The sequence below is a fragment of the Ursus maritimus genome, unplaced genomic scaffold (genome assembly GCF_017311325.1).
Source record: "Ursus maritimus isolate PB19 unplaced genomic scaffold, ASM1731132v1 scaffold_17, whole genome shotgun sequence".
NCBI classification, from domain to species: domain Eukaryota; kingdom Metazoa; phylum Chordata; class Mammalia; order Carnivora; family Ursidae; genus Ursus; species Ursus maritimus.
The window spans coordinates 40,147,051-40,171,961 of NW_024424119.1; the positions used below are offsets into that span (position 1 = coordinate 40,147,051).

The window sequence follows — 24,911 nt, forward strand, 5'->3', positions numbered from 1 at the left end:
CCCCTTGGTTATAAGAATATCTAGAATACTGCTTCTATTCCCTTGTAAAAGCCAGCATATCCAGGGCTAGATGAAATATGCTTATCTTAGGTGATGAGAGAAATTGGAGGATAGGACAATGGTATTAAAAGAGAAATAAAAGCTACCATTCATGAAATAACATTTTCCAAGTACTCTGGTAAGTGCTTTACTTACATTATGTTGTTTAATCCCTAAAATAACCTCGTAAGGTAGGAGCATTATCTCCATTTTACAGGTAAGAAAACTGAGGCTTAGGGAGGTGAAGCAACCTGCTCAAGATTAGATCACTGGTAAATTGTTAAGCCAAGATGCAACACTAGGTCTGTGTAGCTTCAAAGGTCATGCCTTAACTCCTGCAAGAAGAAGTCTCCAAAAGATTCTGGGAAAAGAAGGCATAAACAAAGCTATGAAGAAAACCTTTCTGTCCTGCAAAATGGCAATGAGTACTTTCGCCAATGAGTGCTTCGTAGAGCATCGACACGTCCTGACGTGACGATACCCCACATGTGTAAAATACTCTCTGTTCTATAAAACACTTGCACAGCTGGTAAAGAAAAGCTTCACGACGTGAAGCCAAGTCCTCAGACTCCAATTCCAGTGTTCCTCTTGCTATGTGGTGGCTGCTTCCCACAATGACTGGGAAGTGCTGACTCAAAGCATCTCAGACAGGTAAGAATCACCCATTATGATACAATTCTAGAAGAAACAGTTTCGTCTCTTCCTCTATTAGGCTACACGAAGGATTTAATAATTTCCTCAGAGTCACATAATGAAAAAGAAAGGGTAAGGATTAAACAAATGTCCCTATCTTCAATATATTCTCATAGGTAAAAACTTCCCAAGTAATCTCCCAGATAATGTAACACATTTTTCTCCTCCTACTTTTTAACCAATCCTTTCCAGACTCACAAAATACACCCAGGTTAGAAATTTTACAAATTTAGGGGCGCCTGAGTGGCCAGTCGTTAAGCGTCTGCCTTCGGCTCAGGGCGTGACCCCGGCTTTCCGGGACCGAGCCCCACATCAGGCTCCTCCGCTTGGAGCCTGCTTCTTCCTCTCCCACTCCCCCTGCTTGTGTTCCCTCTCTCGCTAGCTGTCTCTGTCTCTGTCAAATAAATAAATAAAATCTTAAAAAAAAGAAAAGAAACTATGCAAACCAGAGACAAATGGAGGAACATTAAAAAAAAAAAGGAAAGAAAGAAATTTTACAAATTAAATCTAACCCCACCACAACTGATAAAGCCATATAAGAACACAGTTATGCCTGTACCTTGATGACCTTTCCTGACCCCAATTTTAGGCGAAGCAGCTTATCTTTGTTAGCAGTAGAGTCCAAAACCTGTAATTTGATCAAAGTAAATGAGGTCAGCCAATTTCAAAAATAATAGCAATCATGTAATAGTCAATACAGATTAGCACAGTATTCTCAGAATAAGGAATGTCAAATATATTGGGGGAGTTCTTAAAAGACCTGAAGAGAAAGGCTCACTCACATCATGGCTAAATTGGGACTTGAGTGTACATTTTTTTGACTCATAGTCTAAAGCTCTTTCTATATCATACTACTTTTGAGAGCTTAAGGATATTAAAACACAAGTCCACTCTATTTATAGTATCTATTAGACAAAAAACAAACAACTGTGAGGAAGTTCTAAAAAGTTTTAAGACCTAATCCCATAAGAATAAATTCAAGTTTAAAACTAATACAGGAGGACAAGACATACACATGAACAATTACCAAAAATGATACTTAGGAAATTGGTTTCCATTCTAAACAGAAGAGACAAAGTGGCACTGAGCAGATTTAACCTGTTAGCATCTCAGGACTATGCCCCCAAAACAGTCAAAGCAGAGTTCCTAAAAGATTTCTATTTGCCAACAACAGCAATTCATACTAATAATATCTTACATATAAATAGTCCTCGTGCTATTTCAATTACAAATGAACTTGCAGGCTGCATTTCCTTACCTGGCCCAGCACGTGATTCTGAAAGAGCCAGCTGGTATAGGCCACTTCCAAAGAATCTCCAACTTCTACAGCAGGGCCCTCTGCTACAATGAGGTCCTGGGAGAGCACTGCATCTAGGGTGGGGGTACTGTTGCACTTGGCAATGCACACCTGCAAGATGAAATCAAAGCAGCATAAACTTAGTTTAAGCTCAGTAAATATTCACTCCATTATTGCTAATGCTCTTTTCCAAACAGTGGTATCCATTAACAAAACTGATTACATGTTTAGAAGTAAACCTTTCCAAAGTCAGTAATCTTGCCAGGAATCAAAGTGCCTAACAGTAAGGCTTTGGAGTCAGACCGTCTGGATATAGATCTGGACACTGCCACTTATTAACTTGTGGCCTCAGCCAAATAACTTAACTTCTGTGAACCTTATGTCATACAGGCATTTTATAAAATGGAGATTAAAAACTCTGCATATCTCCTAGGGTAGTTACGAAGACTGAGCTAATACAAATAGAGTCCTTGGCACAGTGCCTGGCAAATAACAGTAAGTACACAACAACCATTAGCTAGCATTACTATTAAGGATTTTACCGTTTCAGTGTTTGGGAACCCATGAAAGAAAGGAGAGCTTCTAGAACAATTTTAGAAGGCATTTCTAAAGACAATAAACTATAAAAAAGGCCCTTTATAAAACCATGCTACATTCCCAGATTTGCATGTCCACAACCTACATACTTAGTCATATCATCCTAACACAAATCTTAGACAAAAGAGTCAAACACATCTTCGTGAATACTTACTTTACCATCAATTTTTTTTAACATGGTCTACATTACAAATTTGCTACTCATTTTCTTAAAAGATTGCATTTCATTAATGCAATCAAATAAATGCCACCTAAAACAATGAGATGTCATTTTTTACCAAGCAAGAAAGACTTAAAAAAATAATAATAATTCTAAATGCTGACAAAGTATAGTGAGAGAACAGATATGAATGTGATATAGTACAAACTCTCTGAAAAGTAGTATGCCAAACTGTCTACAGAACCAAGAAATATTTGGACTCTTTGACCCAGTCTTCCACTTCTAGAAATTTAGCCCAAGGAAATGATTGGGGGGGGGGGGGAAGGACACAGAATTATATACAACAATACTTGCTATAGTATCATTTATTTCAGACTGAAAGCAATCTAAATGTCTAAAGTAAGGGAATGGTTAAATAAATTAAGGAACATTCATACTATGCAACTTTCAAAAATGTTTTCAAATAATTTTTCATGAGGTGAGGAAAGACACATTATACATTGTTAAAAGAAATATATAGCAAGATATTGAACTCTTAAAGGGGTATATCTATTCATGTACATTACACATAGAAAAAAAGAAAACATTAATAGTGGTTACTTTGGGCAGTAAGATTTCAAGTGATTTTTTTAAAAAAATGCTTTTCTAAATGTTCTACAAGGATCACTTAACTTTGTAAAAATTCTTTTAAAACACTATTTTTAAAAGATAGTTTTATTAATTCCTTAAGATAATTTATGAAGTGGAAAATGTTTTAGAGAAGTTTGCATTAAGCCTTTTTTCTCTTAAAGTCTCATTTTGAAGGAATTTCAGTAAGTATTCCTATTATTTCCTTGAAATACAATAAGCTCAAGTGACAAATTTAGTGGGTTTTTAATGTTTGTCACTAACAAAATATAGCAGGTTATGAATTTTCCATACAGTTTCCTGAAATCAAGGGAAATCCAGGCTAGTGTTTGGCCTTTCACAAGAAGAATAAGATGGTATTACCTGTTTATTGAACTCCACAGCAGCCTTTTCTGACTCAAACATGATGGACCAGTTTTGTCTCTGGTCATCATAAAAAGTGCTATAGTTATTGGGCCGAACCTGGGGAAAGGAGAAATGTTGGGATTACTCAACGACAGGTAGCAGAGTGTAAAAATGTGACTGCTTAAATTCACAGAGAAGAGCCTTGATTCAGGTGGACCCAGAGAGAGATAGGGAACTTTCTCCTTCCCTCCTACCCTCCACCAACCACCCCGTTTCCCAGAATGCTGCCAAGAGACCTTTTCGAGAGGCTCTGTTAAGATATTCACTCTGATGTCCAGGGGCTGAAACCGTAGATCTAATGTCCATCAGGTACATACAGATCAATCTCCTATAAACCCAACCCAAAGGAGCTGGTGATTCCAACATGGGAAGTCTTACCATTAGCTCAAAGTTCAGATGAATCCTGGCAACAGTAACTGACTGTTGTTGACTGATATAAAGAAGAATCCTATACTGTACTCAAGTAAAGGTCAGCCGAAAAAAAAAAGAAAACAAGTTAAAAGGAAATACAAAATCAGCAGTAAGATGTCAAGGGTTTTGCTTCAAAGAGGCATAAAACTCAAAACTCACTTGATCCCTTAAAGCTTAGGTTTTAAATTCTATCTTCTCACTATCCATTTTCATCTCCTCTCATCTTGGCCCTCCTTACTCTTTTACTGTAATTAGCAACTATTTTGTTGGTGTTTTCACTGGTATGAGGGTGATCGGAGCTCTATGAATGGCCAACACATACATGAAAAAGATGCTCAACATCATTAGTCATTAGGGAAATGCACATTAACACCACAGAAAAAGTACCACTTCATTCTGACTAGAATGGCCACTTTTAAAAAAGGAAAAATAATGAAGCACTGGCAAGGTAGTGGAGAAATCAGAACCCTCATCTATTGCTTGTGAAAATGTAAAACAGTACAGCCACTGTGGAAATAGTTTGGCAGTTCCTCAAAAAGCTAAACACAGGGGCACCTGGATGGCTCAGTCAGTTAAGCATCTGTCCTTGGCTCAGGTCATGACCCTGGGGTCCTGGGATCGTGTCCCACATCAGGCCCCTGCTCAGGGAGAAGCCTGCTTCTCCCTCTGACTGCTGCTCCCCCTGCTTGTGCTCCCCCTGCTTGTGCTCCCTTTCTCTCTCTCTCTCTAATAAATAAATAAAATGTTAAAAAAAAGCTAAACATAGAATTACCATTTGACAAAGCAATTTCACCTCTAGTATATACCCAAAATAACTCAAAATAGGTACTCACTGTACCATTATTTACAATAGCTGAAAGGTGGAAATAACCAGAAGTGTCCATCCACTGATGAATGGATACATAAAATGTGTTACATACACACAATGCAATATAATCCAGCCCTAAAAAGGAATGAAGTTCTGATATATGCTATAACATGGATACATCCTGAGAACATTATGCTAACTGAGATAAGCCAGGCACAAAACAACAAATACTGTGATTCCACTTATATGAAATATCAAGAACAGACAAATTCATAAAGACAAAAAGTAGATTAGACATTACCAGGGGATAAGGGAAGGCAGGATGGGAAGTTATTGCTTAGAGGTTACAGATTTTTTTGTTTGGAGTGATGAAAAAGTGAAAAAAGATAGTGGTGATCATTACTCAGTATCATGAATGTAATTAATGCTATTGAACTGTGTGCTTCAAAATAGTTAAAATGGCAAATACTATGTTTCATATATATTTACTACACACACACACACACACACACACACACACCATCATAGTAAAGCAAATGATTAAAATTCATTCCAGTAGGGAGGGAAGGACTATGGCAGCTCATATACAATCCTGCACCAGAAAAGACTTTCCCCATCCTATGTTAGGCAGATAGAATGAGGGGCTGAAACCTCAATTCAATCTGATCATAGACTGAACTGCTCGGGGAAGAATAATAGATTTAGCAAGAGTTGGTTCACTTCTGGGCTGTCCCCTATTCTCAAGTATTATCTTCCCTGGCTTTTGATTGACAGCCTAGAAGTTCTCTGACTCCTTGGTCCTGAAAGTGCTGCCCATCAGAGATTCTGAGCTGAAGTTTGTTGTTTTTTTTTTAAGATTTTATCTATTTGAGAGAGAGAGAGAGTGAGCAGGAGTGGGGGGAGGCACAGAGAGACAAGCAGACTCCCCACTGAGCAGAGAGCCTGATGCAGGGCTCAATCCCAGGACCCTGAGATCATGACTTGAGCCAAAGTCAGATGCTTAAACCGACTGAGCCACCAAGGCACCCCCTCAGCTGAGTTCTTTCGCCTCCTCCCCATGATGTTCAAAATCTAGCAAATGTATTGAGAGGAAAGTTGTTGCGTTGCTTATTACAGGTACCAACCCTATAGCAGGACTTTATCTCCTGTGCACCACAAGATGACAGAAGTTTCCCTCTGCCTTTCTGGCATAGCCCCTGGACTTCTGCACCATCCCAGAACTCTGCAAATGTCTCAAGGGGAAAAACCAATATTGTGCTTGGAGCTCCTCTAGTTTCTGCCAGTGTCTCTTTCCCCCAGTAGCCTCTTGGATTGGGCTATACCTGATGCTTAGTCCACTCCTAGGCATCATATCAGCAAAAAAATCAAGGAAAGGAAAGAGTCAGCTCGTTGGCTTTTCCCTCTCTGAAATTTTAGTTCATCTAGTCCTCATCATTTCCACAGCTCTCCAGTGAGTTTTAAATATAATTTTCGCAAATTTATCTTTTTTATCATTGTTGCAGTGGGAACTGATGCCTGTCACGTCCTACTACCTCCTACCGGTGGTGAAGGGTGCTTAAGTCCTGATACCAGATTTTTAAAATCCAAATGGCAACTCCTAATGAATTAGTACAACCAGATAATAATCATGGATGGCTACTACATGACAAAATCAGGGACAACTAGATATTATTTACCTCTGGATGGGAGAATAAAAGATTTAAGGGACATAGCAACCAATCGCAATGTATGGACCTTATTAGACCTGATTAAAACAAACTGGAGGGGCGCCTGGGTGGCACAGCGGTTAAGCGTCTGCCTTCAGCTCAGGGCGTGATCCCGGCGTTATGGGATCGAGCCCCACATCAGGCTCCTCCACTGGGAGCCTGCTTCTTCCTCTCCCACTCCCCCTGCTTGTGTTCCCTCTCTCACTGTCTGTCTCTATCTCTGTCGAATAAATAAATAAAATCTTTAAAAAAATAAAAAATAAAAAAAATAAAAAAAACTGGAAAAAAGAGACAATCAGGTAAATCTGAACACTAGCTGGTAGTGAACGAGATCAAAAAATTACTGTGGGGTTTTTTTAGGTGATAATTGCATAATGGTTATGTTACGGGAAAAAATCCTTGGGATATATACTGAAGTCTTTGCATCTAAAATTGTATGCTGGAGAAGGAAGACAGGCTGGAATTAAGACGAAATAAGAGTAATAACTCTCAGAGCCTAGGAATGGGTTTCTGGGGGGTTCATTATTCTAGTCCCACAATTTTTATATGTGTTTCCAAATTGCCAGTTAAGGCTTTTGTTTGTTGTTGTTTTGTGGTTTTTTTTAAAGATTTTATTTATTTGACAGAGACAGACAGCCAGCGAGAGAGAACACAAGCGGGGGGGGGGGGGGGGGGAGGAAGAAGCAGGCTCCCAGCGGAGGAGCCTGATGTGGGACTCGATCCCGGAACACCGGGGTCATGCCCTGAGCCGAAGGCAGACGCTTAACGACTGCGCCACCCAGGTGCCCCGGGTTTGTTTGTTTTTAATACAAATGAGTGTTGTCTATTACATTAGTTACCCTGAACAGGTCATCCTATCTGTGTCTCAGAGTGTCTTAGGAGCGTGGCCCTTAGTTCACTGGACCTTTGAAATTCCAGAATTTCTTAGGCTTCTCTCAAAAATGTTTACAACATTCTGGAGCAGAATCTGAAGCTAGATACAACCCACATAAGGCAATCAAGTCTCAGGACTTCTAGCCACATTTCTTTTTGACCCAAACCAATAGTATGCTCTGTGATCCACTGCCCACCTCACTGTTAAGCTTTCAAAGGATAAACACCAGTCACTGATTCAGGCATAAAGACAAACTACTCCAAGCAGAACACTAAGTGTTCTTCATTACCTAACGAAGGGACGTCCTTGGTAAACCGTTTACTCTAAAACTCTCCAAAGTCTTTAGTACCATATCACAAAGGTCAAACTTCAAGATTTTGCGTGGTTGGATTTGTCTTAATGCACAACAGTAAGCAAGATGTGACTGTAAATGTTACTACGTACCTCACGTTAAAAACTCACATTCAACACGAACAATCATTCTAATCCTCTGACACAGGAGACATTGGCGCCCAATGTCTCCAGGTAAAAACTAGCTCATCGGCATGATCTGGGACACCTGAATGTACACGAGACACGGGTGCATTCTCACCTCTCTGGCTGCGTGATTCCCCAGGACTGCAGCACCAAACTTGCCCTGCTTTACATACTGACCATTTGTGCTACAGAAGCAAGAAAAATAATAGGTATTAATACTTCCTTAAACTAAGTAAAACCAGGTTTGTCTTCTGTAACATAAAAGTGGGGGATCTTGTAATTCAGCCTCAAGAAAAGGATAGAGGTGAACAGTTTACAATTTAAACCTCTTATAAAACTTCTTTACTCTCTAAATATCTATTCATAATATCTCAGTGGAGTGAGCACTTAGGAAGGCAGTTGTTGAGGGTGCAAGAACTTCCTATAGAGTACACGAGACAATGGCTCTTCAAAGTTTTATGTGCAGAATTCTCTAACTGAAATGTTAAAAAGCATTACTGTTCCTCCGCCTATGGAAGGACTCTGCAGTCTAACTGTGTAGCTCATTTTCACCAACAGAGGCTTATTGAGAAAAGACAGGAGCTTACCCCAGTATTCCACACCCAACTTCAGAAAGCATTCCTTCTCAGCTACTTACTATCGATACGCATGAACTGCTGTTGCAACCAATACGGTAGAAGTGCCTGTTGTAGTGGGGGCTGCTTTTGTTGGCGCCTGATTTCCTGAAGATGAAGAAGAAAACAAAGATGTCATTCATGTCTTTCTTAAAACTGATTTTTAACCACTGAAGTCAGCTCCAAAATTCTTCCTTACGTCTTACAGTTAAGTGATACGATGTTTTCATGGCCTTTATCCTTATCTGATCCACAGAACAGCCCTATGACCTCATCTGGGGATGAGGACACAGAAGCTCTAAGCAGTCAAGTGCGATGACACGATGATAGCAGCGAGCCTAGGACTACAATCCAACTCCGGTTCCACTCCAAACAAGTCTCGGGGCTGGACAAGCAGCCCTGCCCAGAAAACAAGGTCATAGTCCATCTACTTTCTTTTCTTTTTCCAATATTTTGCCAGGTCTAATATAAATAAAATTGCTTCTTCTTCCCTTATTTCGGGCTAGAAAATTAGTGATGATATTCAGATCATATCCACCACTTCACTTTTCCAATGATTTGGGGTAACACTAATGTTTTAAAACAGTGTATTTAGAGAAAATCGCATATTTATACTCACATGAATGTGCTGATGGAAGAATAGTGAGAACTTAGGCACGGACTCAGAAACCAAAAACTTATTTTCAAAAGTATCCTTGTTAGACTTCTTTCTTTTTGTATTTTAAAAACAAGATGACAGGCTTAAAATGGAGTCACTTATGCTAAGTCCCAGTTGCCAAACTGAGACTTCCTTACAGTTTCGGCTCTCCCTGAAATGGAACCTGAAACCAGTCAATCAGGAATTCCCTGCTCAGCACTAGTTAGGTCATCTGCATGACAGACCCCTGGCATCCCCTGAAGGGAAGTAATCTTGCAATAACTTATCTTGCTTTTTGGCCTACTGGAACTTCCTTGTTCTTGCTCCCTTCTGCCTATAAAAGTCATTTTGTTCAACTCCTCAGGGCTCCTATCTGTTAGATGGGATGCTGCCCAATTCATGAGTCACTGAAGAAAGTCAGTAAGATCTTTCAAATTTACGCAGTTGAATTTTGTTTTTTAACAATACCAACACATTTTTTTCTGATTATAGAGGTACTCTATAATATGAAAACTCAGCAAATGCAGAAATGGATAAAGAAAATAAAAATGACCTGTAGTCTCCCCAATTAAAAATAAACGTTAATAATTTGATGCATTTATTCCTTGTCCTTTTTCAATACACATAAACTTCACAGCTTTTTTCTTATTTTTTTTAAACAAAATCTGTTATAATTTGACAACCTTCTTTTCTTATTTAGTACTAGTAATTCTTTTAAAACAGTCTCAAGACAAAGATAAAATAACCCTAGAAATGCTTTTTGGTGGTTACATAAAATACCGTATTATGACTCTGCCAGAATTTATCCAATGTCCTATTATTTGACATTTCTTTGGACGGTTTCCAATTTTCCTCTATTATAAATAATGCTGTGGTGAACATCCTGAAAATATACATTTTTGTATGTACCTCTAATTACTTTCTTAAAATAAATTCTTAAAACTGGAATTATGGGGTGAAGGAGTGTAAAACATTTTAAGGTTTTGTTACATCCTGCCCAAATGCCCTTGAGAAATGTCACATCAGTTTACAGCCCCACGAGTAGTGTGAATATGCCAGCTTTGCATCCCTGCCTACGACAGGAGACTGGCTTCTTAAATCTTTACCAGCGAAAGAGGGGCAGTAGGGGAAAGGGAAACGCCGTGTCATTGTTGTTTTCATTTGCATTTATTGATTGCAGTGAAGCAGAGATTTAACTTTTTTTTTTTAAGATTTTATTTATTTATTCGACAGAGATAGAGACAGCCAGCGAGAGACGGAACACAAGCAGGGGGAGTGGGAGAGGAAGAAGCAGGCTCATAGCGGAGGAGCCTGATGTGGGGCTCGATCCCACAACGCCGGGATCACGCCCTGAGCCAAAGGCAGACTCTTAACCGCTGTGCCACCCAGGCGCCCCTAGATTTAACGTTTTCTATAGCTATATACTGGTCCTTTGTTTTGATGAATTGCCCACTTATATTGTTTGCTTACTGTCCTAGGCTGGTCTTCATGTTTTCCTTCTTATTTAGTAAAAACCTACAACATAGTTGTCAATTCAACCAGTACTGTCCAGTTGTATGTCACACAACAATAAAACTTTTCTCCTGATAAGCCAGCTGTATGACAAAAAAGTAACTAAGGCCAGAGGCAGCTTATCAGGACAAGTGTGAAACACTAAGAAAAAATACTGTCGCCCCAAGATCAGCCTAGCATCCTCCTTCAGGTTAGTTCAACTTCTCCCAGTACGTTCTCGTCTCGCTACCTAACATCCTGGAAACGGAACGTTGCTCAAGGATTTGCTAGAAGGGTAAGTCAGATGCCCACAATCATGGGATCTTCTCATTGGCTTAGCAGTCCTTCCTCTCCGAAATCAGTATTACAGCTTCTGAATTCCCCACCAAAAAGGACTTCTTTTAATATGTACTTACAAATTTTTGTTTTGTTTTGTTTAGTAAAATTTTCCTGAATTATAGTTGTGTCTGTTTCTTTTCCCCTTCCTTTTTTTCCTTCAGGTATGCACGCGCGCACACACACACTCTCCATGTGTTGAATCTTCTTTGCCATCCTTAATATTTGTCATACTTTCTTTTGGAACATTTTTATCTCTTAAATTTTTTATTTTTTAACAATTTCCTCCTTTAACCTTCTATTTCTCTTCAGGTATAATCTGCTGTTTTTATTCATTCTTGTGTTCCTTCTTGTTTAGCTTTCATTTCTGAAATTTTTCTTACGTCTCTAATTCTTGAGTCTTTTTACTTATTTCTTAGATTTTCTAATCTCATTTATGTTCTCGTTTCATGTCTTATATTATTTTCCTAATGTTAACAGGTGCTTGTAGTTTTTGATCTCTTCAGTAAGAAGCATTCTCACAGAATAGAGCTCTCATTGTCTGTGGGGATATTATTCTGTTTCTTGCTCTCTCTTTTCTTATACCTTGACATGGAGTTGGATTCTGGTAAGTTCCTACTGCTCATTTTAATGTGAAATTTTGCTTTTCTGAACTTCTATAAGGAGGTAGGGTTCAAGGTAGCTTTCTTAACTTCACAGAGCTCCCTCTTCTGTCACTTTCATAGAGCTCAAAAATATGGTGGCTTCCTCCTGAGACTTCCTGATTCTATTTCTATCCCTACTTTTATCTGTGTCTTTTCTCCTTCACTTCTATTATATTCCTATCCTCCTCAATTTTAATTCCATTCCCAGCTGTTTCTTCTCAATGTGGGGACCTGTCCTGGAAGGTCACCCTAGAGGGTGAGTTTCAAAAGTTCATAGGAGCGGGGCGCCTAGCTGGCTCAATTGGTAGAGCATGAGACTCTTGATCTCAGGGTCCTGAGTTCAAGCCCCACACTGGGCGTGGAGCCTACTTAAAAAAAGAAAAAAAAAGTTCACAAGAGCAAGACTGCTCCAGTTCCTTCAGTCCCCATTATCAACCCCTTGTACCTACCTACAACTAGAGTGGGCAAAACACTTTTCAGTTTCAGCTTCACCTGCCATATTTTCCATGAACATCTAGTGGCTGTTTTGGGGTTCTTCCATGCTCAGATTTAGATATCCCATTGCTACCCTGTTTTCTCCCATGCAACTGCTGATACCACATAAGCCTTGGAGCTGTTAGTGGTTTGTCTAGACCCGCTTGCATTTTGGGATACTCATGAAGATAACTTTTCAACTGGATTTGTTGTAAATCTTATGCACAGGTTTGTTTTTCATATCTGCTCTATTTTTATATTGAGAGTTGGAGAGATTCAAGAACTATGCTGCAGCCACTTTCCCCGCAAAGATTTCTTATACAAATATCCCTTGAACAGAGAGGATCTCCTATCTTGCTACTTAATTTTTTCTTTGTAAATGCCTACATAAGGTTGTATAGGTAATTTTTAACTTGAAATGCCTCTATAAATCCCCTTTAATAGTATAATTAACTCGTAGTTGTTTTCTGATTAAAACAAAATCAAGTTACCTCATTGGCTGGGGACCGAGGTTGTTTATTTTTATCCACATCCATTAACCCAACCGCTTTAAACTGAGTCAGAAATACACTGCTGATGAAGAGCTGTGCCAGAGCAAATGTAAAGGCAGAGCCTACTAGAAATCTGGCCCAGTCATGGCTTAGAGAACACGACCAGCAATCTATAGCAAAGCTGCCAAAAGTGACAAGTAAGATTTAGAGCAGGGGTCAGCAAACATTTTCTGTACAGGGTCAAACAGAAAATATTTTAGGCTTATGGGCCATATGCTATCTGTTGCAACTCTTTAATTCTCAATAACCTAACAACATCCTCAGTGTCAGCACTGTGCCCAACATGTAAAAGGCACTCAATATTTTCATCTTCATTCAACAAACAATTTAATGTCCCTTACCACCTATTCTGCTCAGGACTATTTCTATCAGTCCCCAACTCCTCTTCAGGTTCTTACACAAAGACAGCCAAGTGTAGAGGAAAGAGCTTCGGAGTGAGTCAGGTCAGAGTTCAAATTTCAACTATGTCACTTACTGCTGTATGACCTTGATCAAGTCCCCAAACCTCTCTGAGCCTCTAAACTGGTGGTGGTCTTCCCTATTTCACAGAGCTGCTGAGACAATTAAATAAGGCAATCTATGTGAAGCACCTGAGACTAGACCCAAAGCACGCATTTTAGAAATACTAGTTGCCCCTTTCTCTCCTTTCATTCAACAAATGTCCATTCAGTGTGTCTCTGTCATGGTGAAAGGTACAGGGAATACAGTACTGAGCATCACTGTCCAGTTGGGAAAAGTCACTGTTAGCATACATCTAACCTATCCAGGTGAAAGAAGTGAAAAGCAGCTCTTCTCTCCCGCCAAAACACGGCATAGTGCCTACCTGGAGTGCCTTGGGCAGTTTTAGAGAGCGCTGTTCACAGAGTTCACCTGAGACATTCTTCCTCCAGCTTCTAAAAAAGGGCATACTATCTAGGTGCTGGAATTTAGGCTATCAGAGCTTAGGGAGGAATGCACCACTGGCAGTGAACTTGGCCAGACTGACTGAGGATGGACAAGCTGCTTATCCTTCCAACTAACCTGTTAGGGATCAATCCTAACCTCTTCACTTACCTGTTGCTGCTGCTCCTGGGCCTTTTTTAGGCTGCTTTGGGGCTGTGTACTGGAAGAATTCATTTCCATGGCCAGCAGATGCCTGATCCAGTCCAAAAAGAGAGGCCAATCTCGCACTGTTAGTAGAAAATGAAAATGACATCTCATTTGACATTATCTCAAACCTGGAATCATTATAAAAGCTGCTCACCCCCAACCTTCAACAAATACCTCCTTGACTTTGATTGCATATCTCACCATACTGGAAATGACAGCTAAGTGTCTTTGAAATCAAGAGTGTATTTCTGGGGGCGCCTGGGTGGCTCAGTCATTAAGCATCTGCCTGCGGCTCAGGGCGTGATCCCAGGGTCCTGGGATCAAGCCCTGCATCAGGCTCCCTGCTTTGCTGGGAAGCCTACTTCTTCCTCTCCCACTCCCCCTGCTTGTGTTCCCTCTCTCGCTGGCTGTCTCTCTGTGTCAAATAAATAAATAAAATCTTAAAAAAAAAAAAGATTGTATTTCTGGGGATGCCTGGGTGGCTCAGTTGGTGAAACATCTGCCTTCAGCTTAGGTCATGATCCCAGGATCCTGGGATCGAGTCCTGCATCAGGCTCCTTGCTCAGCGGGGAGCCTGCTTCTCCCTCTGCCTACCGCTCCCCCTGCTTGTGCGCTCTCTCTCTCTCGCTCTGTCAAATAAAGAAATAAAATCTTAAAAAAAAAAAAGATTGTATTTCTGATCTAAACAGCATCAGCTGACTTTGCCTGTCCACAGGACTTTGGTCAAGGCATTTATTTTGGACCTCAGTTTCTGTGTATGTAATTTGAGGTGACTGGTAAATTGAGCAGAGGCTCTCTGTGGTCTCTTCAAACTGTAAATTCTTGCCTTTAGCAAGTCATAGTTTCCTACCTTTTACTCATTTATTATACTGAAATTGACCTGTACTTCAAACTTACTCCATCAAACATGGTCCTATCATTTCATCTGACAGGCAGAATGATTCTTTCCCATCCCTTGCAATGAATCTTATGCCCCAACCATTCCAACGAACTGCTCTTGTTAAGGTCACCAACAACCTCTTTGTTACTAAACACAGTTTATCAGTCCTTATCTTATTTGGCCTTCATGCCGCCTTTTTACACTGTCAACTAATTTGTTCTTCTTCAAACAAACTCTTCCCTTGACTTCTGTGGGGATATTTGCAGGGGTGGGAGGTGGGACTGGCCCAAGTAAGACATCAATATATGCTAATAGTATCCCTCTCTTGTTGTTTTCCCATGTCTCTGGCTCCTCGTTTAACTCCTGGGCCTCTTCTTCCTTTGCCCAACCTTTTATTTTCTTTTTCTTAAGATTTATTTATTTATTTCAGAGAGAAAGGGAGGAAAGAAGGGAAGGAGGGGTGAGAATCTTTCAGCAGACTCCCTGCTGAGCATGGAGCTTGCTCTCACAACCCTTGAGATCACCACCTGAGGACCTGAGCCAAAACCAAGAGTGGGACCCTCAACCAACTGAGATGCCCAGATGCCCCTTGCCCAACCTTTTAAATGCCCATGCCCCCAGATTTCACACCCTCCCTCCCTTGGCAATCTAATTCATTTACGTTGGTATCAAGTGCTATCCAAATGCGGATAATGCTCAAATCTATATCCCCAACCCAGAATTTACTCCTGAGTGTCAGAAAACACAGATATCCCATCAGCCACACAAATGCACGTCCAAACTAGAACTCCTATCTTTCAATACCCACTGCCAGCAAAACCTGCTCTCACTCTTGTGTTCTCTTTTCCTGGTGAAAATACTTTTTTGTATCAGGGTCCCCAAGACTCCACCAGGTTCAGTGATATGCCAGGACTCCTGGACTCAGCATACAGTTGTACTCATGGCTAAGATGTACCACAACAAAAAGATAACACAGCAAAATCAGCAAAGGGAAAAGGCACATGGGGGCAAAGTCCAGAGGAAATGTGGAGCAAGCTTCCAAGAGTCCTTTTCCAGTGGAGTGACACTGGACACATTTAATTCCTCCAGTAAAGAGCTGTAACAATATATATGAAGTACGGTCTCCCAAGGAAGCTCATTAGAGACTCAGTGCCCCAGGTTTTTCATTGGGGGCTGGTCACACAGAAACCCTCTAGCACGAAAGAAAACTCTACACTCCCAGAAAGAAGTTAAGATTCAATATAAACCTATTGTTTGTACAGTTTAGGCACGGTGAGCCACGCATCATTAACAGAAAGCTTTGTGCCAGCGTAGGGAACTGTTTACCAATCAAGTTCCCATATGCCAGCCAAGTGCCGACCTTGTAAACAGGACTTTCTAAAGATGAAGTTGTCACATCTCCTGTGTTAACTCTTCTCTGCAAACATACACAACCAAAACTGAAATCTGGGCATCATCCTCGGCTTTTTTTCCCCTGGTGCTCATGACCAGTCCCTGAGTCCATTTGATTTTACTTGCTCAATATTTCTTGAACTCATCCATTTCTCTCCATCCTCACTCCCACGTCCCTAGTTCAGGTCACCATCGTATCTATCTAGCTAGAATTATTCCAACAACCTCCTGATTTATCTCCCTGTCCTGGTCTTGCCTGCTTCTTATCTATTCTCCCCACTGCATCCACAGTGATCTTTCTAAAAACCAAACTTGATCAAGTCTCTTTCCTCCTTAAAACCCTCAATAACACCTCAATATTACCAAGATAAAAATCCAAAGTCCACAAGACAGCTTTACAAAGTCCTTCAAGACCTTACCTCTTCATACCTCCCCAGCTCCCTAACAGGCCATTTCTCAACTCCAACTGTGTGCTACACAAAACTTTTAACTTCTCAAATAAGGAAGATATTTCTAATCTCCAACCTTTGGATATCCTGTTCCCTCTGCCTGAAACATTCTTACTGTTCCTTCTCTCCCCTGGAAGTTGCCCCTAATCTCAAAGTCTAGATTAGATGATCTTCTCATGGGTTCCCACAGGAATCTACTTCATTCATTCAAGAAATATGTATCCAACACTGTGCTAAATGCGAGTATATGTTGATGAACAAAGCTGGGTTCTATTTTCAAGGAGCTTATATACTCTAAAAAGGAAATTAAGCATTACATAATAAATAATTGCAAACTATAAGATATATGACAAATAGCTGTTGTATGGAATTATACTCCATACAGATTAATAAAAGTTAATCAATCAGTTATTATGTAACAAAATAATTGACTATTATCATCACCACTTGACTATATTTTTCCTAGGGTCTGGTATATAACAGGCTCAATAAATGAACTCAAAGTCTAGTCTAGGCTCTGAGCTCCTCTTCTCCAAAGGCATCTTTGGTTTAGGTAATGTAAATATGAGGGGTGCCTGTATGGCTCAGTCAGTAAAGCACTGCGAATCTTGATCTTGGGGTTGTGAGTTCAAGCCGCATATTGGGCATAGAGATTACTTAAAAAAAAAAAAAAAAAAAAAAACTTAATAAATTGACACTTCACAACTTTTCGGGGCCTTTTCCCCCCAGTCATTTTAATGTATAATACATATTAACATTTTGCAAAATAAATTTAATATGATTTGAATCTATTACCCTGTTTTCTCAAGGTAATATACTGTAAGTTTCCTGCAAATGGGGTCAACGATGCCTCCTTTAAAGGACTAAAAGGTTAAGTGAGACTGCAAGTGTAGAGAGCAGTGCTGGCCTAAATAAGACATGAACAAATGCTAGTAAGGTTAAGAGGAAACCAAGATTTCTCCTTTAACTGAGGCAATCTGGGAAGATTCCCTAAAAGAATAAGATTCTGGGAGAGTTGGCCAATGCCTTTAACACAGTGATAAATTTACAAAACTCAGAACCTAGTTAAGATATAATAGTTTTTTCACAGGTAATTGATAAGAAAAGAATGTCCTTGTTAGCTTCAGTATGGATATGAGTATTGGTTTTGCTGTTTTTATTTTGCTGCTGTGTTTTTCTCCAAGGGAAAGATAAAAGTGCATATGTGAACTATCTCTCCACCGATGCTTGAAAGGCCAGCCAGAAGATGACTCCAAAATCAATCCAAAAGCCAGGTCAACCCAATTATCTTTCAGATCCATTCTATTTTTTTTTTTAAGATTTTATTTATCTTTGAGAGACAGAGAGAGAGAGAGAGAGCATGAGCAGGGGGAGGGGCAGAGGGAGAGGGAGAAGCAGGTTCCCGGTAAGCAGGGAGCCTGACATGGGACTTGGTACCTGAGCTGAAGGCGGATGCTTAACCGACTGAGCCACCCAGGTGCCCTCCATTCTATTTTCTATTACTATTTTTAAATGAACTCTATATAGACTTATGGGCATAAGTTTTTTGTAAATTATTATTTTTTCCACTTTTAAAGTATTCTCAAATGTACACATTTCTCTATGTTAGCAAGAATGGGCTTGCTAACTGGACTTGAGTCTATAATTCACGGGAAAGTCATTATGGCATTAATTACATTTTAAAAATAAATGTTAGCCAATGCATTTAGTTGCCAAAGTCTTTACCTATCCTCAGCTTTATACTCCTTTTCTTTTCTCATCAAAAACAGTAACACAGGGGCACCTAGGTGGCTTAGTCAGTTAGGTGTCTGCCTTCGGTTCGGGTCATGATCCCAGGGTCCTGGAATCGAGCCCTGCATCAGGCTTCCTGTTCAGTGGGAGGCCTGCTTCTCCCTCTCCCTCTGCCTGCTGCTCCCCCTGCTTGTGCTCTTTGTCAAATAAATAATCTTTTTAAAAAAACCAGGCGGGGGCGCCTGGGTGGCACAGCGGTTAAGCATCTGCCTTCGGCTCAGGGCGTGATCCCGGCGTTCTAGGCGTTCTAGGATCGAGTCCCACATCAGGCTCCTCCACTAGGAGCCTGCTTCTTCCTCTCCCACTCACCCTGCTTGTGTTCCCTCTCTCGCTGGCTGTCTCTCTCTGTCAAATAAATAAAATCTTATAAAAAAAAGAAAAAAGAAAAAAAACTGGTAACATATAGCAGTTATACTGTATTAATGTATTTTTAAAAACAGGGATTCTTTTTGCTGTTAAAGTATTTCTTTTATAAACTATGGCATCAAACATCTACTTCTACAATAATAATAATGGGCACATGGCAACTAGTGGGAATCTGCTTGCCTGATTTCAAATCCAGGCTCTTTCACTTTTTAGCTGTGTGACCCTGAGCAACTTACCTATCTGACTCTTAATTTCCCACGTGCAAAATGGGTATAATAGTAAAAACTACCTCATAAACTAGTGGGGAAAAGTAAATATGATAATGTATATTTATTACTTAGTATGGTACCTGGCACAGAGTAAGTACATAATATATGTTTTATATACACGTGCGCATATCCTATACCTTGAAATGTCGCTTGAACTCAGATACCCCTGTAAGGGAGAAAGCATGATCAATCAATGCACAAACTGACCTGCAACTATAAAATGCTATTAGCTGAAACAAAGTACCATACACTTAGCAGACATTCACATATTTCTTCACTTTGAAGTCATGATGATAGGAAAAGAGCGAGCTAAGACAAAAAGAAAAAAAAAATAGCAAGCCTTCTGATTACTACTTCTAGGTTAAACATGGATTTGAAAAGGCCTGGAAACTTGGAACACAGATTATCAATCATCTCAACAGCCATCCCAGGCACTAACACTCCCACTTCTACCAGGCTTGAATATCCTAAATGGAATCAAGTCAAAATACTTGAAAATTAATAAGCAAGTATATTCACAGCAAATTACAGTTATAAGAGGAAGTGGAAAGCAGCTGCAATACTTACTGTCATATGTTCTACTTCCTCAGGAAACAAACAAAGAAGGAATATCTCAATCAGAGACCACTGGCAAAACTTTCGATATTCTCAATCTCAAATTTGATTTGGTTTTTCTGGTTATTACTGGGAACAAAAATAAGTGATCTGTACAACTTTGTTTACTAAGACTTTTATTATTCAATTAGCTGCTACGTTTAGGAGCACAGTTTAAAAAAAAGATTTAATTTGTTTGAGAGAGAGAGAGAGAACAGGAGGCGGAGGGGCAGAGGGAGAAACAGACTCCCTGCAGAGCAGGGAGCCCAACGTGGCACTTGATCCCAGGACACCCCAGGAGCACAGTTAAATACCTAGAACTAAAATGTTTGATGTCCTTGATGGGCCTGCGCAGAAAAGCAGCATAGCTGAGCCACCAAGAACTATCTCAGACCAGGAATCTGGAAAAGAACACATGACTGGCATTATCTACCCTGTCATTTCCAGTCAGTAGCAGACGGCTTGTTGCATAAAAGTTGGGAGCTTTAACATTCATTTACAGACTTCTAAGTATTTTCACCTAGGGAAGAATGTGAATTTAAAGTATCTCTTATAGGGGTGCCTGGGTGACTCAGTTGGTTCAGATCAGATCATGATCCCAGGGTCCTGGGGTTGAGCCCTGCATCAGGCTCCCCGCTCATTGGGAAGCCTGCTTCTCCCTCTCCCTCTGCATGCTGCTTCCCCTGCTTGTGCTCTCTCTCTGTCAAATAAATAAAATCTTTTTAAAATTTTTTTAAAAATAAAGTTATCTATTATTTAGGGGCATCTGGGTAGTTCAGTCAGTTAAGCGTCTGACTTCAGCTCAGGTCATGATCTCAGGGTCCTGGGACTGAGTCCCTAACCCTAACCCTAACCCCGCGGGCTCCCCGCTTCCCCGCTCAGTGGGGAATCTGCTTGTCTCTCTCCGTCTACCCCTCTCCCAGCTCATGCTGTCTCTCTCTCAAACAAACAAAATCTTTAAAAAAAGTTGTTAAAATATCTCTTATAAAGTTCCAAAAGGCACAGCCATATACAAAACAGATTGGTATGAAAAAATATTAATTCATAAAGCTTTTTCCCCTTTTAAAAAATATATCCTTACTAATTTTTATCCACTTTATTCTAGGTTTGGGAGATGTTTGTTAAAGTCTTCTTCATTAATGTGTCTATTTTCCCTCTTATATCCTGTAGTTCTGTTTTATGAAAGTCGCTGCTCTACTACAAGAAGCCCTCAGTGTGCACAGTTCCTACATGCAACATCTTCAGGTAACATGTTTTAATTAAACACTAGTCCCTCAATAACACACTTCAAATTTCACTTATAATGGTTAATTAACTGTGAGTAAATGCATAAAGTGCAAACTTTGCAGTTAGCTCTTCAGTCCACAAATCAGTACATAATAGATACAGGTCACGATCAGTGAGCAATTGTGTCACTTCTTTCAGCCTGTTGGTGTTTGGACATTGCACACCTGTTTCTCAGTTCAGAGACAGAGAGCAAAGCGTATGCTCGCGCTGTTTTGTCTCCCAGTGATAAACCCATGTGACATTTTAGAAACATAGATATTCAAAAGACAGAACTGGCTACCAAAGATAAAAGCGCAGCACAGAAACTAATGTGATAATGCTGAAAATGAAATTTGGGTCATAGTATAAATGAAGTTATAGAAGAAATGCTAACTGTGCAATTGTTAACGTCACTGCTGTTTGACTCTAGATATGCAGCCAGAAGAATTTAATGAGGGAAAACATCAATATAAATAAGTAGTTATGACAAATGTCCCAAAAGAAATGACATGGCAAAAAAACTTCACATTAAAGGAACTCTTGGAAGTACTTTACAACACTGAAAACACAAAGGATAAAATGTCAAAAGCTCAAGTGCCTGGGCATTTCAAACGGTTAACCGTCTGCCTTCAGCTCGGGTCGTGATCCCAGGGTCCTCAGATCAAGCCCCACGTGAGGCTCCCTGCTCAGCTGGGAGGCTGTTTCTCCCTCTCCCTCTGCCTGCCACTCCCAGGCTTGCTCACACACTCTCTCTCTCCCTCTCTCTGTCAAATAAATAAATAAAATCTTTTTTTAAAAAAATGTCAGAAGCTGATCCAAACTTAGAAATATGACACTTTGCCAAGGTATAGAAGAAATGCTCACTCCGTATCATAAGTTATACAAAGAGAAGGAAAGCACTCTTGACTTTTTTTCTTGATAAGTTTTTTTTTAAGATCTTATTTTTATTATGAGAGAGAGAGAGAGCCACATGCGCACAAGCCACAGGAGCCAGGGGAAGGGACAAAAGGAGAGGGAGAGGCAGACTCCCTGCTGATCAGGAAGTCTAACAAAGAAAGGGCTCAATCGCAGGACCTGAGCTGAAGACAGGTGCCCCTCTTGATAAGTTTTTAAAATCAGAAATAAAATACTAATTCTCAAGGTACCAACGGTTTGTTTCGACCAAAATTTTTAAAGACCATGAAACAACTGTAATCTTTCCTATTGATTATTAAGCTTGCTTTGTACAGTTTCAGCTTACATGGCCATATTTGCAGTAACTCACTACCACACAGTGAGTTCTGCCTGTTTTTGGTTCCGATTTCTGTACATCCTTACCAGCACATTATTGCCTTTTTGATAACAGCCATTCTCGTGCGTGTGAAGTGGTATCTCTTTGGCTTTGATTTGCATTTCCCTAGTAACTAATGATGTTGAGCATCTTCTTACGTACTTATTGGCAATCTGTATATCTTCTTCGAAGAAATATCTATTCAAATCTTTTGCTCATTTTAAATTGGGTTCATCTCTTTATTTTTCACCTGAATCTATTTGCTAGCTCATCAGATTTTTTTTTTTTTTAAATAGGTGAGTTATGCCTAAATCAAAAAGGTGAGACTACACAGCCAACAGCAGCAGGCTGGACCATGTGGAAATTTAAGTGTTTTGAGTGGAATAGGGAAAAAGGAACCAAAGCATAGCTTAACTCTAAAATAACTGAGCACCTGAAAGAACCCAAAGCGGAACTCTGTGGATGTAGACCATCTAAAGTGAGGGCAGGGGTAGAACAGAGTGGTAACGGTGAAAAAAGGACTTCTGTACATTCTTAAATTTGTTAAACATATGTTCAAAGAAAGGGCTCTGCAAGGATCAGGATTGGCAGCCCATTTTAAACTGATTATCGGAAGGGACAAAATCCTGCCTCTTGAAGTTTTGCACCCCAGGCTAGTATATATGACTGGAGGCAAGGGATAGCCACTGAAATCTCTTACATTGGTTTTAAGCTTTAAAGTGCAATTTCACAGCAATCATTCATTCAACAGGCACTTCGGAGCACACACGACGTACTGTGCTGACCGCTAGACACAGAAGAACAGCAAAAGCAGTCCCCGTTCTGTCAGGGTTCATAATCGAATAGGTTCGGTGTTGCAAGAATAGAAGTAATCAGCCTAGCTGTGGGAATAAGGAAGAGAAAGCAATACGTTCTGCCTGGGTCTGTGGGAGTAGGGAAAGCACCAAAAGGTGACATCCGGGCTGGGCCTGGAGGATGCTGGAGCTGACCCACAAGGGCCAATTCTGAAGTGTCACTGCTTTGTCCAGAGGGAAGAGAAAGTCTCATATCGGCCCCATCTGACTCCTGTAAAAACTCTGAGGCAGATGCTCTCATCAGTAATCACCTCCATTTCACAGAAGGAGAAACTGACCCACAAAGCAAAAGGCGAACCACAGGGCCATACTGAGTGACAGGGGACATGCCAGGTCCAGAATCGAGGTGGACAGACATGACACAGTTTCGAGCTCTGCCCGGATTCTGAAACCTGTAGAGCACCGGATTGTGGCGGGGGTCTGGACCCGGAAGTTGGGAAGAAGTCTGATAAGAGAGCGACCCCTGCAACCACTTGCCCAGTCTTCTCAGTTAAGCTCTCTGTCCCACGCTTCTCAGTCACTCACCCGCCGCTAGGCGAGAGGAAGTCGGTGTCGTCTTCGTCTCCCGCGCCGAACATCGCGGTGCCTTTCGCCCAGCCGCAGGGGGGGAAGCAAGAGTGTTTTCGGGCCTTTCACCGCCGACGTCGTGAAATGCCGCGGCGGCGTGCTGCTTTCCGGCAGGACGAACTCTCGCAAGGTGGCGCGGCCGGGAGGGGTCTAGGCTCTGGAGAAGGTGGGGGAAAGGCAAATGGGAGGACCTCGCGGGCACGCGCGTCCGTGACGTAAGGCTTCTCCAGACTGCAGAGGCGGTGAAATCCGCGGGAGCTCCGAAATCCTGCGCACGGATTGGCCGACGAGGCAGGGGGCGGGGCAGGGGCGGGAATCTGCGGCCTCGGTGGCGGTCGTGGACACGTCGAGCCCGGCAGAAGTGGAGGGGGCTTCCGAAGAGTCGTGGGGGTGGTGACGGGTTAAGGTTCTAAGAGGGAGGTGCCGGTGGCGAGACTCGATCTGGAAGGTAAGCACCTACCGCCCCTCTCCCACCCCTGGCATGGGCACAGTCCTTTCTCCCCCGGGACAAGGACCCTCCACGCCGCTCTCCTCCGCTCTGCGAAAGGAGAAAGGGCCCGAGATTGGCAGTCTGGAGAACTGAGCTTTCGGCCGGGCCCCTACAGTGACATAGCTAGAGTGACCTTGGGGCTGGGTGTTCGGTGCCTCACTTTCCCCGTCTATAAAAGGGGCCTGTCTCCCTCTCGCTTGTCCCCTGTGGCCGACCTCGTTATTTATTCAGCGGACTCTTTGTCCAGTGTTTCTATGTGCCGGCTAGTCAAGAAGCTTTTAGACCTCGGAGGTCATCGAATTCAATCCCAGTCCGTTCATAATCCCAGAATTTGCAATAGGGAAACGAAGTAATAGGCACTTGGATGACTAGTCCGAGGTCACACAGAGTAAAGGGCAGACTGGGGCTGGATCCCAAGTCTCTTGATTCAGGACTTAGTAAACTGGTGGGTGAATAAGAACCTTATCAGCTCTTAAGCACTGTGCGCCCTTACAGAGTGGTTATTACTAGACTGTGGCATGCATCTGGAGAGAACCCCCCCCCCCATGCAGGAGAAGTGTAGAAGAGCTAGGATATTCTGGGGGTGAGTGATGAAAAAGAGAAAACTTTAGAAGCAAAAATCCCGAGTCCCAGTCTTCGTCTGGGTTTTGCTTAGTCTTTTTGCCACAGACCTAAGTCAACATCCGTTGTTGGGGACTTCCCTGTCTCCGGTTTCCACCTTCTCTGTATCTTATGTAAGTATTTATTTGGTTAACCTGGTGTAATTCTTGAAACAATCTCCCGGTAAGCCTGG

At 41.2% G+C, this 24,911-nt stretch overlaps 2 protein-coding genes across 5 annotated transcripts in view; one reads left to right on the top strand and one right to left on the bottom strand.

Annotated features, from left to right (window-relative positions):
• The window catches only part of FKBP15 (FKBP prolyl isomerase family member 15), a 54,563-nt gene extending 30,820 nt beyond the window's left edge, over positions 1-23,743 (bottom strand). For 3 of the 4 annotated variants that reach the window (XM_008707974.2, XM_008707975.2, XM_008707973.2), the window contains exons 1-8: positions 23,587-23,743; positions 13,895-14,010; positions 8,732-8,816; positions 8,210-8,279; positions 4,197-4,271; positions 3,777-3,875; positions 1,991-2,140; positions 1,292-1,360 (exon numbers count right to left, since the gene is read on the bottom strand). In XM_008707974.2, coding sequence (XP_008706196.2) covers positions 1,292-1,360; positions 1,991-2,140; positions 3,777-3,875; positions 4,197-4,271; positions 8,210-8,279; positions 8,732-8,816; positions 13,895-14,010; positions 23,587-23,639 — 717 coding nt within the window. In that variant the 5' untranslated portion in view covers positions 23,640-23,743. Of the gene's footprint in view, positions 1-1,291; positions 1,361-1,990; positions 2,141-3,776; positions 3,876-4,196; positions 4,272-8,209; positions 8,280-8,731; positions 8,817-13,894; positions 14,011-23,586 lie in introns of those variants that run through there. The other variant, XM_040631745.1, reaches the window with a different exon arrangement.
• Positions 23,744-23,934: 191 nt separating this feature from the next.
• Positions 23,935-24,911, top strand: part of SLC31A1 (solute carrier family 31 member 1) — a 38,223-nt gene continuing 37,246 nt past the window's right edge. The window contains exon 1 of the mRNA XM_008707977.2: positions 23,935-24,076. The gene's annotated coding sequence lies outside the window, so the exon portion shown is untranslated. The remainder of the gene's footprint in view (positions 24,077-24,911) is intronic.